General features: G+C 39.8%; 1 protein-coding gene across 2 annotated transcripts in view; it reads right to left on the bottom strand.

Moving 5' to 3' along the window:
* Positions 1-13,852, bottom strand: part of LOC111142119 (nuclear receptor subfamily 2 group C member 1) — a 45,216-nt gene extending 31,364 nt beyond the window's left edge. Inside the window, exons 1-3 of one of the 2 annotated variants that reach the window (XM_022495088.1) lie at positions 13,666-13,852; positions 3,274-3,347; positions 276-506 (exon numbers count right to left, since the gene is read on the bottom strand). In XM_022495088.1, the coding sequence (XP_022350796.1) occupies positions 276-506; positions 3,274-3,327 (285 nt within the window). In that variant the 5' untranslated portion in view covers positions 3,328-3,347; positions 13,666-13,852. The remainder of the gene's footprint in view (positions 1-275; positions 507-3,273; positions 3,348-13,665) is intronic. The other variant, XM_022495089.1, reaches the window with a different exon arrangement.
* Positions 13,853-15,692: the final 1,840 nt, after the last annotated feature.

Below are 15,692 nucleotides of genomic sequence, written 5' to 3'. Positions count from 1 at the left end.
TGAAACCGCTTCCTGGACAAACTAAGCAGAGTGGATCTTATTATCTGAAACTAACAACTCCCTCCCCCTGAATATATGGATGTGAGGGTGCCTGAGAAAGAGTACCGTGGCATATAGGAAAGGGCAGTCACCACAGATAATCTGCACAGCACATAATTTTATGCAACTTTTCCTATGGACCAGGTAGGACGTAAAGTCTTAACATCACTTATACTTATGACGTGCTTTTTAATTCTCTCAAGTGTAAGATGAAAAGACACTCTGAAGTTATTTACCTGGAAATGTTGTGCAGACAGATCAGGAGTTGTAAAAAATAACTGATTAACACCTGCTGCATCTGGAGTAGTGAGGAAAACTTTCCCTGGAGTGGAATCTTGCCTGGCCAGAATGACTTTGCTTGGGGTAGAGCCATCGTGATTTGTCAGAATGAACTGCTTGCCTTGTGTGTTATGATCAAGTGCCGTCACGATCTGGATTTTCTGGCCAGTTTGCTGCTCGGTAACAATCTAACACAATCATGTCAAATTAGTAATCAATTCAACTTATCTTTTTTTTTTTTCCTCTAAGGGCACAATTTTCTCCTACTTTCAGACAAAGCTAGGAAAGCATACCATTACATATATAGTCAATACAATACACAAACATACATACCTTTTAAACTAGAAATTCTACTCCCACAAAATCCCATCCTATAGAAAAACAAATGTGCAAATAAAGGTACAATAGTAAAAACATTTGGACCTCACTATTTTGACTCCTTCCTTCCCCTTCCCTCCCACCTTCCATTTAGAAAAATGTTTACTGGGTGCATTCCATTTGCCAAGCATTGTTTGTTCTGGGTCCTGGAATATAGCAATAAACAAAACAAAACCTTTGTTCTCATAAAGCTTTTATTTTAGTGAGGAAAGGCAGATTAAAAAACAAATAAGCGAATAATATTCTCAGATGGAATCAAGTGCTACAAAGAAAAAGTAAAGCAGGGTAGAGCTGGTGAGAGTCACTGATGGAACAAAAGCCATGAGGAGATGGCTTCTGCACAGACCTGAGTGACGCAGCAGACCAAAGCTTAGGGCTAGCTAGAGGAAGTACATCCTCTACCTGGGATACAGGTAGAGGCCATGGGGCAGGAAGAGTGTGTCTCACATATGTGAGGCAAGAGGCACCTCAAGAGAGTTATATGGCAGAAGGGATTACGGTAAAAGATGGGATCCGAGCGACAGCAGGAGCCACATGGTATAGGGCTGTGTAAGGACTACAAAATCTGGATTTCCTCCTGGGTGAAATGAAGATCCACTGGAAGATCACAGAGCAGAATGGCAAGATCTTTTTCAAAAAGGGTAATTCTAGATTTAGTTTTGTAGAACAGCCTGTGATGTTCAAGAGAAGCATTAAGGGAGACCAGAAAGAATGCTACTGCTCACACACTGGCAGTATCTGGGAATTACATATGGGCAGAGATGCCAGCAGGGTACAGGGTAGTGGCCATGCTAGAAGAGAAAAATGATTGGATTTGGGACAGTTTATGGAGGGATATGTGACAAGATACGCTGATGGACTAGCTGCAGAATATAAGGAGAGAAAAGTCAAGGATGACTACCAAATTTTGCTCTGAGCAACTGGGAGGACAGGATTACTCTCTACTGAGTTGGAGGAGCCTGGGGAAGAGCAAATCCATGAATTAGAGAACTGGCCCAGCACTGAGGGCTTTTGTTGTTGTTGAGCAAATATTTTACAGAGTAAACTCATTACGCTAATTTAATCCCTTGGTTCAAATTCAAAATTGTAAAGTTGGTTTGTTTCCAATTTTTTTCCATTTCCCTAAAATTTCCCTAAAATTATTTTCAAGATTCTTTTCTACGCAAAATTTACAACGAAGTTCTGAATTACTAATCAGTTTTTGTCTAGAGTAGAATGGTAACGATTATAGCTGCTGCCAATTTGAATTTTGTTGACCCCTGTTGCCAGCATGTCCTCCTTTTCTGGGTGTACTTTCCACTGCTGTCAATCTTATTTTACATAGGTTATCTCCACCACCATCTTCCCTAACAATCTTCCATTTTGCCTTTAAGATGTGAATTTGAAGCAGTTCATAACAAATTTTACCATGTAACTCTTAAGCTGTTGGAGGCTTCACTTCACTGTGGATTATTTCTATCACTAATATTACCGTGAAGTAAACACAATTCTAACGGCTAACAAACTTATTTCTTAGAGAAGAGCTTTAGGTGCATGCACCGTGTGGTAGTTCTTTGACAGCATATTCAAACTTGACAAGTGGTAGCTTTTTAAAGACTAGCTGCAATGTGAAATCAGAAACTATACTAAAATCCACTGATCTATCCTGCCATTTGAATGAATCCTTCACTTGTCCGTGATTTTGTAATATCACACTGGCCCATTGAATGATGTACACCTTGTATATATTGACATGTTTAATCATACCATATCATTACATGGCAGGTAGCCCCTGGAAAAATAAAGGGAAAATAACATTTCATTATTATTATGAAAATGGTTTTGACCTTGCTGACTCTCTGAAAAGAGTCACTAGATGACACTTTGAAAACCTCTGGATTAGGGTATCTCTTACTAAGGAATAGGGCATAATTCTTCCAGGTCTCGTCACCCTCCCCCAACTCCTCATTAGCTGTTTTTCTTCTGCGCTCCCACAGCACTCCGTACAGTCATCTATTATAGCACTTCCCGCTGTATCCTAACTGTGGGATGATTCGACTATTCCCCACTAGATTTAAAGCTACCTTAAAGTTGAGAGTATCTTTTATTTCTGTACCTTCGGAACCTAGCATATCCATTTGATTTATTTACTTTAAAAAAAAAATTTTTTTTTTAAAAGATTTTATTTATTTACTTGACAGAGATCACGAGTAGGCAGAGAGGCAGGCGGGGGGTGGGGGGAGCAGGCTCCCTGCAGAGCAGAGAGCCTGATGCCAGGCTTGATCCCAAGACCCTGGAACCATGACCTGAGCCAAAGGCAGAGGCTTTTGACTGAGCCAGCCAGGTGCCCCTATTTACTTACTTTAAAAAATATTTTATTTATTTGAGAGAGAGAGACAGCACATGTGAGAGCACAAGTAGTAGAGAGGGAGAAGCAGGTTGCCCATCGAGCAGGGAGCCTGACGTGGGGCTCGATTCCAGGATCTTGGGATCATAACCTGGGCCAAGGGTAGACACTTAACTGACTGAAGGGCACCCGTATACATTTGATTTAAATAGGTTTGATGGATCTGCAAATGAACTGTAAATCAAACATACCTCTCCCATCTGTTGTTCAATAATTTGATGTGCAATTTCTTCTATGGTTGCCATGTTCTAATTGCCAAAAATTCCTGCCAGAATAAAAAGATGCCTTTTCACATTTATACTCATGAAACATATTTACTGAAGAATTTACAAATGAAAACACATTACAGCTAAGATTTATTTCAAAATAATCCAGTTGGGGTAGGCGGGGGAAGGATGGAATAAACAAAATAAGACTGGCCATGCACTGACAATTACTGAAAACTGGTGAAGTTTATATAGGGGTTCATGAAATTATTCTCTCTGCTTTTATGTATTTTGAAAAGATCTATTTAAAAAAATGATTCAAGACCAAACAATTTTACTTTTCAAAGACTAGACTGAAAAGCAGTGGCTTCATTCTCTCTGGAACCAACTGAGGAAACAGAGCTGCTCCCTGGGCCTGTGTCCTCTGGGCTGCCACCCCCACGAACTGCAGGGAAGGCAGTTAAGATTTCTGAGAATTCTGTATCAGCAGAAATGTTGCCAGCTTGGACTGAAGGGGACATAGATCGGATGAAATGGAGAAAAACCGCTGGACTTGTGTGATTCTTCTACGAGGGCCAGTAGAGCTATTCGGTTTCAAACATTTGTTATCCTTCCAGGAAGGGGAGAAAGATTCAAAGATAGGTCACAGGCCCAACTAAGCCATCCAGGTGCCCTTTTATTATTATTATTCTAAGATTGATTTATTATTTGAGTGAGAGCGTGCCCATGCGTGGGGGGAGGGGCAGGAGGAGAGACTCTTCAAGCAGGTTCCCTGATGAGCACCCAGCACAAAGCATCATGCCGGGCTCAATCCCACAACTCATGAGATCATGACCTGAGCTGAAACCAGAGTCCAACTAAGTGAACCAGCCAGGTGCCTCTAATGTTTATTATTTTCATCAACATTCTGTTCATGAAGCAATCTGTGTATCTCTAAGATAACAGAAGCTTTTCTACTGTTCTCTTTTCTTTCTGGATCCTCACCCAAATTGCTTTTGGCATCTCTATTTCTACCAACAATCTCTTCAAGGCAATCTAGGCTTTTTGTAGCATGCATCTCAAAACTCTGCCAGCCTCTATTTGTCTCCCAGTTCCAAATTTTTAGCCATTTGTTACAGCAGCACCCTACTTCCCAGTACCAAAAATCTGTACTGGTTTGCTGTGGCTGACATAACAAAGGCTAACAAGGCTACTTCTGGCTAGATAATTCAAACAATAAAAATTAATTTTCTCGGGGCGCCTGGGTGGCTCAGTGGGTTAAGCCTCTGCCTTCAGCTCAGGTCATGATCCCAGGGTCCTGGGATCGAGCCCCACGTCGGGCTCTCTGCTCGGCAGGGAGCCTGCTTCCTCCTCTCTCTGCCTGCCTCTCTGCCTACTTGTGATCTCTCTCCCTCTGTCAAATAAATAAATAAAATCTTCAAAAAAAAATTAATTTTCTCACAAGGGCACTGGGGTGGCTCAGTTGGTTGAGCAACCGACTCTTCGTTTCTGCTCAGGCGTGATCTCAGAGTCATGAGAGAGCACCATGCTCAGCTCAGAGTCTCCTGGAGATTCATTCCCTCTTGCCCCTACCTCCCTGCCCACCCCCCCAACCTGAGCTCGCATGCACTCTCTGAAATAAATAAATCTTTAAAAAATTTAAATTTCCTCACAATTCTGGAGACCAGAACTCTGAGAAAAGCTGTCAGAAGGGTTGGTTTCTGAGACCTATCTCCTTTGTTTGTAGACAGCGGCCTTCTCTTTGTCTCTTCATTATCTTCCCTCTGTTTGCACCTGTGTTGTAATCCCTTTTAATAGGGATAACAGTCATATTGGATTGGGGCCTAACCTAATGACCTAATTTTAACTCAATTACCTCTTTAAAGGCCTCACGGTCAAATACAGTCACACTCTGAGGTACTGGGGGCCAGGACTTCAATATGAATCTTGGGAGAGTGAGGGAATACTCAGCCCATAACACTTAGGCACAAACCTAGTAAGAAACACGCATGATATATGTAAGGAAAGCTTTAAAATGCTACCTACAGAGAAGAAAAACTACCTGACAGAACACCAAAGAAAATAATTATAGCGACTACTCTAGGGAGAACTGGAAGTTTGGGAACAGGGCCAGAATACAGACTTACTTTTTACTGAGTAAGCGTCTGTTTCTTTAAAATTTCTTTAAAATTAATTTTTTATGTGGGGTAATACCTACAAGTATTACCCCACATAAAAAATTAATTGTAAGTAGAAAACAAAAATCCAGTTTAAAGCAACCTTTTCCAGAAATCCTAAAATCAATGGTGTTATCAGCACATTAGAACCAAACAAACTACTTCATAATGAAAAATTAGGTAGATAAACCATTTATATATATTATTAATGTTTGATTACTTAAAAAGTGCACGAATAGAAAGGACTGAAGTTAAATCTCAGTACTATTAAATGAGCAAATAATTACACTAAATCAACTATCATTTTAGCAGAAGAGACCAAAGAATATGAGGGTGTTACGTGTGATGCACATATGTGCATGGTATATATGCACGTCCAGGTTCATACTAATTGTGTACTTTGTCATCAGCAATGCTACAGGTAATACAATGCTAAAGGATTTGAATGTTAATATTCTTGGAACAGTATTCCTGAGTACTGAATTTAGGGATATTAGATTTTTTTGTTTTTTGTTTTTTGGCTTCTGAAAAAAAGAGCAGGAAATGACAATGAATTCATAACTTTTGGAGTTACAAACTCTAAGCTTAGAGAACTATCCACCCTCTTCAGAAAAACATACACATGCATGTATTTGGTAGATTCCATTTTGTGGTCCAATACATCAATTTTCTTTTTTTTTTTTTAAAGATTTTATTTATTTATTATTATTATTATTTATTTATTTATTATTTATTTATTTGACAGACAGAGATCACAGGTAGGCAGAGAGAGAGGAAGGGAAGCAGGCTCCCTGCTGAGCAGAGAGCCCGATGCGGGGCTTGTTCCCATGACCTGAGATCATGACCTGAGCCGAAGGCAGAGGATTTAAGCCACTGAGCCACCCAGGCGCCCCCAATACATCAATTTTCTACTTCTTTCTATTTATTTTCAGGGGAGAGGGGCACAGGGAGAGGTAATGAAAATCTTAAGTAGGCCCCATGCCCAGCACAGAGCCCAATGTGGAGCTCAATCTCCCAATTCTGAGATTATGACCTGAGCTGAAAACAAGAGTCAGATGCTTAACTGACTGAGCCACCCAGGCACTCCTTTCTACTTCTTTGTATATAAACCTTCTGCATTACTGCAGTAGTCTAGAGCTCTTATCTCATATTGTTTTATAGATCCATGTAATTCAAACTGGTTAGCAAAAGAATGCTTAGGGAAAGTTTTTGATACTTACCTCAATGAGCGTATACTTCAATTGTATTGAGTGAAACAGAAATGAGAGGAAATTAGGGAATAGATTTGACCAGAAAGGCGGACTAAGAACAATTTTTGCCCTTTGGACCCCTCTCCAACCACACATAGATATGTATGGTGCGTATGTTGCAGTATCAAACTACTTACCTGCTCCTACTTGTAAAGCCTGTTATGTGTCTGTAAAGCCTGTTAGGTTATCTGTCAGCTTATTAACTTAAGATTCAAGTCTAGAAAGGCACAGACACAATGATATAATGTCAAATCTATAATCTCAATTTTATTATTACTTATTTTTCTCATTAAACTATCGAGGAATACAATATATATTTATATGTAAATAGATCTGTAAAATAATTCAAATACATCATATAATCTTGCTCATTAAAATTTTTTTCCATATGCAAAAAGGAGGTAAACTATCTAATCACAAATTATGGGGTACCTGGGTGGCTCAGTTGGTTAAGCGTCTGAGTCCTGATTTTGGCTCAGGTCACGATCTCATAATTGTGAGATGGAGCCTGGTGTTGGCGCCACACTGGGCATGGAGCCTGCTTAAGATTCTCTCTCTCCCGCTGCCTGCCTCCACCCCCCAACTCCTCCTGTGCTCTCTCTCATTCTAAAACAATAAATAAATTACAAATCATATCTAAATTATTACATTTTACTAAAATTTAGAAATTCCCAGAGGATGGTATTATTCACTCTGATAAATGCAAGTTTTAGCAAGGGGGAAATGCTAAAAATTGGTAAGAATGAAATAGGTTATTTGGCATAAAATTAGGTATTTATGATAATGGATTTAGTCACTTTGCTTTAGTCACTAAAAGCTCAACTACGGCTAGTTTAAGCAGAAAGGCAGGGGGTGGGGAAAACAGGATACATGCTAGGACCCAAGCAGAGCTGACCTTGGGAAAAACTGGAACTTGGGCTTGTGATGCTGTGAGGAATCTCCTTATCTCTATTTTCTTTCTTTCTCTCTTTCCTTTCTCTCTTTCTTTTTACCTTCCTTCCTTCCCTCCCTTCTTTCCTTTTCCTCCCTCCCTCCCTTCCTTCCTTTCTTCCTTCTTTCCTATTATCTCTATTCTTATTCTCCCTATGTGGCTTATTTTCTACTTTCTAGTAAAGCACCAGGAAAGGAAAAGTAGTCTTCTCTAATCACAATTTTAAAATGTTGGTTAAGATTCTGATTGACTCAGCTTAGGTTACGTGCTTATCTTTGGAATTAATCACTATGCAGGCCAGGAAGAGGGAAAGGAAGGTTAATACGATAGTAGGATTGGCAACTTCCATTTTTGGAAGGTCTATTTACCAAAAGATGGAAGACTGGCATAGACATGGCTACTGATATAATTATCATGAGGCAGGCGACCACTTCAATTTGTTTCTACTACTGATAGACAGAATTCTTCAATCAGAAGTCCACTGAACACTAAGCTACTCAAAAACCTTACTTCAGCACTGACTGTAATCTTCTGCTGTCAGATGGAGAAATCCTCAGAAAAAAGAAGGGTAAAAAACCCTTTTAAATATTTTGTAAGAATTCTCCTTTTGGCTACTTCCAGATCAAACTCCTTCTAATTTCTTGCTCCGTGAGTTTAGTAAAAGACAAATTCAGTTTTATAGCCATATTGTTTTAAACAACCTCCACGGTTTATAGAGAATTCTCAAAATAAATTGATTTTGTTGCACTTTTTTCTAAGCATACCAAAATTTTTTTTTGTTTTAAGATGGTAAAAAGGCATAAGGAGTGAGGACAATGCAGCCTTTTAATCCTCAACATTAAAAACTTGAAACCTGGAGTCATAAGGACTGGAAGCTATTAGACTTTCTCATGAAACAAAAAGATATTAGGGGTTATCAATTACCCTGATATATTGATAAACAGAATCATTCTGATGAGGAGAGACTTGACTGTAGAAATGAGTCAAATTAGTTTTGGGTTACCAGTCCAGATTTTATTCCCAGCTTTTAAGTTAAAAACTGAGGAAGCTCATGAAGTGGAATTCAGTAACAGGGTAAAGAGATACAGTTTCTACAGAAAATTAAATTTATGCTAAGCGAAATAAGTCAATCAGAGAAAGACAATAATCATATGATCTCACTGATATGTGGAATTTAAGAAATAAGGCAAAGGATCATGGGGAAGAGAGGAAAAAATGGAACAAGAGGAAAACTGAGGGAGACAGATTCTTAATCATAGGAAACAAACTAAGGGTTACCAGAGAGGCGGGGCTTGGAGGAATGGGGTAACTGGGTAACGGAATTTTTGGGAAGGGTATGTGTTGTAATGAGCACTCCTGGGTATTATATAAGACTGATGAATCACAGACCTGTTCCCTTGAAACAAATAATATATTATGAGTTAATTGGATTTAAATTAAAAAAAAATTAAATTTAAAAGATATCATTCTTTTTTTAAAGGAATCATTCATTATTCTTAATGAAGACAATAAAATACTTCAAAATAGGCAAATAAGCATGAAACTATTTATCTTGTATTTATATGTATACATATACATATACATATACACAGCTCAAGGACAGTGCTAATGTTGCAGGCCTCTAAACAAGGCTTATTTTCTCCCTCACCAAAATCACTTCCTCTGAGATTCTTTTACATCAGTTATACCATAGTTTCTAATGACTTTACTACTGTCATTCATTAGCTATGCTCTAAAACCATTATTCACTGAAAATTTTGACACTGAGTATTGTCCCTTTCCTGCCACCAACATAGATGACTTCAGTGACCATGGACAATCCAACCTACAACCAATTTAGTTGCACATTTCTTGACTTAAAAATCCAGTAATACTCACCTAATTGCAACTATAATATTTTGCTGCCAGACTGCTCTAACATATGTATTTAATATTATTTTACCTCTTAATAATCTTCAAAGCCTTCCCTTTCTCTAAAGGATTTGAGGTGTCATTTGTTAAACCTTATATTCTAGCCATACACACTACTTGTAATTCCTTGAATTTACCATGTTTCTCATGCTTCCATGTCTTTGCTAATGGCGTCTCCTTCTACCATGACCATGGAATCACCAGATCAGTATGTTTTCTAAGACCAAATTTAACTCCAAAAATTAGACAAAACAAGCATTCTTCACATATTGATGGAAGTCTAAATTGCTATAATCTTAGAGAAGTTAATGTGTCAATGTGCATGAAGAGTCTGAAAAATGTTAACTGACCTAATAATTCATTCACTATTCTACTCAACAAATACTTCTTAAGTGCTTCCTATGGGCCAGGCATTTTTCTACGTGTTAGGGATACAGCAGATAGTATTAAAACACACTCTGCCTTGTGAAGTTTCTACTTTGGTGAGGTTCGACAGACAACAAACAAATATATGACACCAATAAACGGTGAACAGTGGAATGGAGAAAATTAGAGCAGGAACTAGTGACAAAATGCTTGGGACAGGGAAGAAAATGCCTTTTTTTTTTTTTTTTTTTAATAACAGGTCAGAGATGGCCTTTGTGCGAAGGTGACATCTTAGCAAAGACAAAGAACAAAGATTTGTACAAAAATTTTTTTCATTAAATTAATGTATGAGGAAAATGTTTAATGACAAAGAGAAAATGCTAATGACAAACTAAATGCAAAGATCCAGAAACAAAATTTTATTTAAATGATTTTAACTATGCAAAACACACAAGGACTAAAAACAAACATTCTCAAGTATGAAGTGACTTTTCTAGGTGAGAGTTATAGGCTACTTATTTTTTCCTTTCTGCTTTTTGAATGGGTATGTACAGTTGTAATCAGAAAGTAAGCACTCCCTCATCTTTAGCCTACTGTTTCTTCTACAACACCCTGTCCTTCGCATAGATGACCCATCTCTAATAGACTTCTAAGGAAAACAACTGTAGTTTTCAATGAACCTCTATTTAACAGTGCCTAGTATTCACATCTAACTTCAGTAAGCATTTACTGGAACATATTTACCAGGCACTGTGAGACTTTGGGACTTGACAATGAATAAGGCAGAAAAGATCTCTTTTCTATAGGGCTGATATTTTAATGAGAAAACAGATTTTTAAAAATTACCATGTACTAAAAGTTATGAAGCACACTAGGAAGAAGTGATAAAAACAGAGAAACGGTCAGTTTACATAGGTAGTAGTGTCTTAGACCTCAAATCAATCTTGTTCTACTACTTACTAAATGTATGACACCAATGAAATGGATTCAATATAATCTACTTCAAAAAGTTGTAAAAATTCAGTGTCAGTGAAAATATCTATACCAATGGTTAAGTTTCTTTATAGGTATTTCCTGAAAGCTGAATGAACAAAGTGCTCAATAAACGAACAAAAGGAGTTCAGAAACACCACACTAGGAGGGAGGCTCTGGAAAAACCCTATACAAGAGACATCTGAGTTAGGCGTTGAAGGTTAAAGTATTTTCACCGGCTTGAGGGCCAAAGCAAAAAACACGAGAATGCTGTCTTTAGTGCTCTAGAGCTAATTAACATTCAGAAAACAAAAAAGAGTCCTACATTTTTGGCCCTGAGTTTTTTCAATTTGCCAAGATCTCATTTCTACTTATCTTCTCCACAGAAAAAAGAGAGTATGAATGGTGCTGTCCTTTTTCCGTTCAGATTCAAAATTTTAAGTCCGTGTTCTTGACATCAGACACAGCTCATTTTTCCACCAGCCGCACTACCATCAACTGAATGTAGGCTGCTGTCATCCAAAACAGTATTTTGCAAACTTTATGTTGTGAGCCATTTACAGATGGCAAAATTAATTCAGGAGGTCAGATTTTTTTTTATGAAAATAGAAAAGAGCGCATCAGATATAGTAAGGGTAAGAATAGTCTCATTAAGACTTTATTTCAGTTTAATCTGTGTGAGTGTGCTGAGTCATGATACAAAATGTATTTCCTTCTGGGGGATACAAAATTTGAAAATATGTAAATATGACATAAAAGAATAAATCTATTTTTTCCAGTACAGTGGGTCAAATATCTCTTTGAAATTGATGGTAGTTAAGGTTTCTCTCACTAGAAAACACAAATTCACATTCATTCACACTACAAATGACAATATATGCTGAATTTCAAAGGGTTCATAAAACCTCTCGCAGCCTTGAAGGTCTTTCCAGTTAACCCTTCAGGTAAAATTTCAGCTACTGTTGAGTTTCCGGAACACACATTTAATATATACGACTTTGTGCACATGAAAAGCCCCTATCAGGCAAGAACCATCTTTGTATATATTTGAAGCACCAAGAAGGCAAAACCATTAGTGGTCTGCAACCTTGATACTGCAACAGTATCTCAGGGCACTTAGAGCATTGAAACATCCTTATTCTCTTGCTTCAGAGCCATCGATGTCTCTTTAATGGCCAAAGGATAAAATTTCGATCCTTCTCCTTTTATTTTTTTCAATATTTGTTAAGCCTCTGAAACATGCCTGCCACTGTGGACACACAGTTTCTTTATAGTCTGACTTCATCTCCCCATTTTATCTCTTACAGGTCCCAAGAGGGGCCTCTCTTAGGGTCAAACTGGGATGTTCTTTATGCCTCAACATACCATTCTAAGCTCTTCTTCTCTCCCTTAAATTCCACCTGACTTTTAACACTCAGTGCAAATTTTTAAAAAATCCAATCCTTTGAGGTGAGTCCAGCATTTATTGTGTATACTAAAGCAACTGACTAGAATTCACTAAGAGACTTCTGTTAACTTTTAATATCATATGCAACATTTCTGTAAAGATACATTTCCCCAGGGCTTTCATAAAAGATTTTAAGAAGTTGCAGAAGGTCCTATAAATCAGAAAAAGGGAACTATATTTATATTTCTTTAATCTTCTATTCCCCAAGGGCAGGAATTATAGGCTTTGTGTGGCAGAAACACAAACAAAATATCTTAGGAATGTCTGATGCCTTTGATTTGTGTTTCCCTCAAAACTCTTCCTAAAAGACTGAAATGCTCCTACAAAGAATAATATTACATTTATATGCAATCCCCCCCCCCCTTTTTTTTCTTACAAGAACAGGAACATCCGTCTTCTAGATCTACCCACTGGACATATAAGCAAAATTTCAAAACAATCATCGTGTACCATGCAACCATACAACGTTGTTCAAGAATGTCTAAATCGAAGGCCTACTGACAACATCCAGAGGAACAAAAACCCGAAAAGCTTTCATTTCCAGTCTTTTTGCTTCTCCTTTCAATTGTTTGTTTAAACAGGCCGACCTACTTAGGTAGGTTATGAGACACCCTGGCAACATTTGTAACTCAGGAAACGATTATGTGCAGGAGTTGCAGGCAGAGTTTCTTAACAAAAGAACTACTGGAAGTTTAGACATGCCCAGGCCAGTGAGGACCCCGGGCCGTTCCATTTTTCCCAAAAGATACGGGTCCAAAGGCTGCGGCTGCTGTCGCCCTATTTGTCGCGCAAGTCAAGGGCGCTGCTCCGTCCGTCCCGTGCAGGCACGAGAGTTAGTAAGCAACCTCAGGAAGGGACGGAGGCCTCGGCTCGCGAGCCCTCGAGCCCGCGGTGCGCCCCCGGAGCCCGGCCGCGATACGCGACTCTCCAAGGCGGGGGAAGCTGCGGCGGCCGAGCGCCGAGACGGAAGCTTTTCCTGTAGGTGAAAGGTCAGAGGCGCCGCAGGAGGTGCCGGGGGAAAGGCTGCTGTGCGCGCCGTGCAGCTCGGCTGACTTGCCTCCCGCACCCGGCCACCCTCCGCGCCCCACGCTCCAGCCGCGGCTACTGTCTCAGCCTCTCTCAGGAGCCCCGCACGTTCGGCCCCGCCACTCCGGCCACTCTGCGCGCTCCCAACCCAACCCGAGCAGCCTGCCGCCGCGCCGCCATACAGGCTAGCACTGCCGGCCGCAGCCCGCAGGCTGTTGGGGGACCTGGGGGCGCATCCCTTGGCAGTTGGGAGAAACACCCCGCCCTCCGGCTCAGGCGCGGCCACCGCTGCTTTTCTCCCTCCTTGGCACTTCTTACCGGCGCTTCTCCGAGGAACTACGTCCCGCGCCGGGCGCAGATCGGACAGTCCCGCTGTGGTTGCCGCTTGGGGTTCCGGGAAGGGACAGGCTGGAGAAAGTTCAAGGGGGTAGGGTAAAGAAAAGTGGGGGCAGGGAGCTTTCTGGGTTTGTGTATTTGGGGGGTCAGAGTTCGTGACCCCTCCCTCGACTCTGGGGTACGTGCTCCCATCTGCGCCTGCGCATTACTGGTGGCGAAGCGGAGAGGAGGTCGTGACGTTCCCTGGGTAGAGGAATGAGAAAACAGAGCCTCTGAAGGGCCGCTGCCCCCTATCGGCTGGGAGGGAAACTGCCCCGCCAGAGCGGCCTTACTAAGGACTTAAGCCGCGCGCGCTTATCATCTCTTGTGCCAAAGGTGGTCCGTTGTTAAAGGAAGTTTTGAGATGTTTCACATTTGAGTAATAGTAGATAACCTCATCAGTTTTGGGTAGATTGGTTTCTAACTTGTGGAAAATTGGGCTCTGTTTTAGGGTGTCTCTTACCTTAAAGTTCATTAGAGGAGTTAGCAAGTCGGGGTGGATCCCAATAAAATATTTAAAATTCCCTTAAATAAAACAAGCTAGGGCAGAAGCCTTTACAGTCAGGCAACGATTTACTTATCAGCTCTTGTGGGTAGATACATATAATGGCTAAATGGAGCAAGAATTATTATCGTTAGACTATAAACTTCTTGAAGGCTGGCTTTTTTGTCCAGTGGTATATTCCCAAGCATACAGGACAATGCCTAGTGGTCTATAAAGATTCATGAAATGAAGAGGTTCATGAAATGAACATTAGGACAGTGACCACCTGTGGCACAGAGATGTGGCTGGAAGAGCAGTGCTGCGTGCAAAGCACTATGTGGTTTGGACTTTAAGATAAGGGGTCCTTGAAATTTCTTTAGTATTGATCAGCACTAGAAAAGCAGTTCCAGATTCAGGCCAGAAACCCAAGTCAGGAAAAGCAAAGGTGCACTGGGAAGGAGAACATCTCCTCTGCCCTTTCCCTCTAGAACTAGGCAACAGGACACAAAAATGGCATGCAACAATCCCTAAAAGGGGGAATATGCTTTATGCCTCATTCTCTGAAAACCCCTTCATGTGGTTCATCTTTAAATATGTGACTCTAGAAAAATATTTGACTTAAAAGACATCATCATACCAAAAGTAGATACAGTAAATTTATTTTGTATAAATATAATACATATTGACATTATTTACAATACTAGTATTTCTAAAGGATCTATATCTCTATGGACAATAAGATACAAACTGTTACCACTTTAAGTAAAAAATGTTTCTAGAAATTCATGTCATTTAAAAAAACAATATAGTATTTCAAGATTGGTTCTTAACATGCTATGACCAACTCATAGTAAAGAGAGTTGCCTCCTTTCATCCCCCCAACTAAGGGAATTTGATACTGAGGCTTTTTGAAAATTTCCTCTACCTTTATCTTAAAATAAAATTAAGTCCTACTAGAAATCATCTCTTTTCTTAAAAGGTAAAGTCATAGATAAGATTTTCCTTTAGGCACATGCACCCCAATGTTTATAGCAGCAACGTCCACAATAGCCAGACTATGGAAAGAGCCTAGATATCTATAAACAGATGAATGGATGAAGAAGATGTGGTGTGTATATATATATATACACAATGGAATACTACTCAGCCATCAAAGCCCCTGAAATCTTGCCATTTGCAACGACATGGATGGAACTAGAGGCTATTATGCTAAGTTAAATAAATCAATCAGAGAAAGACTATTATCATATGATCTCATGGATATGAGGAATTTGAGAAACAAGACAGAGGATCATAGAGGAAGGGAGAGAAAAATGAAACAAGATGAAACCAGAGAGGGAGCAAAACCATGAAAGACTCTTAACTATAGGAAACAAACTTAGGGTTGCTGGAGGGGAGGGGGGTTGGAAGGGATGGGGTGACTGGGGGATAGACATTGGGGAGGGTATGTGCTATGGGGAGTGTTGTGAATTGTTTAAGACTGATG

This window comes from Enhydra lutris, unplaced genomic scaffold (genome assembly GCF_002288905.1).
Source record: "Enhydra lutris kenyoni isolate GAN:26980312 unplaced genomic scaffold, ASM228890v2 scaffoldscaffold7, whole genome shotgun sequence".
In the NCBI taxonomy this organism is placed as follows: Eukaryota; Metazoa; Chordata; class Mammalia; order Carnivora; family Mustelidae; genus Enhydra; species Enhydra lutris.
Note: the sequence above shows the minus strand (reverse complement) of the source record. Positions and strands in the feature narration are given on the sequence as shown.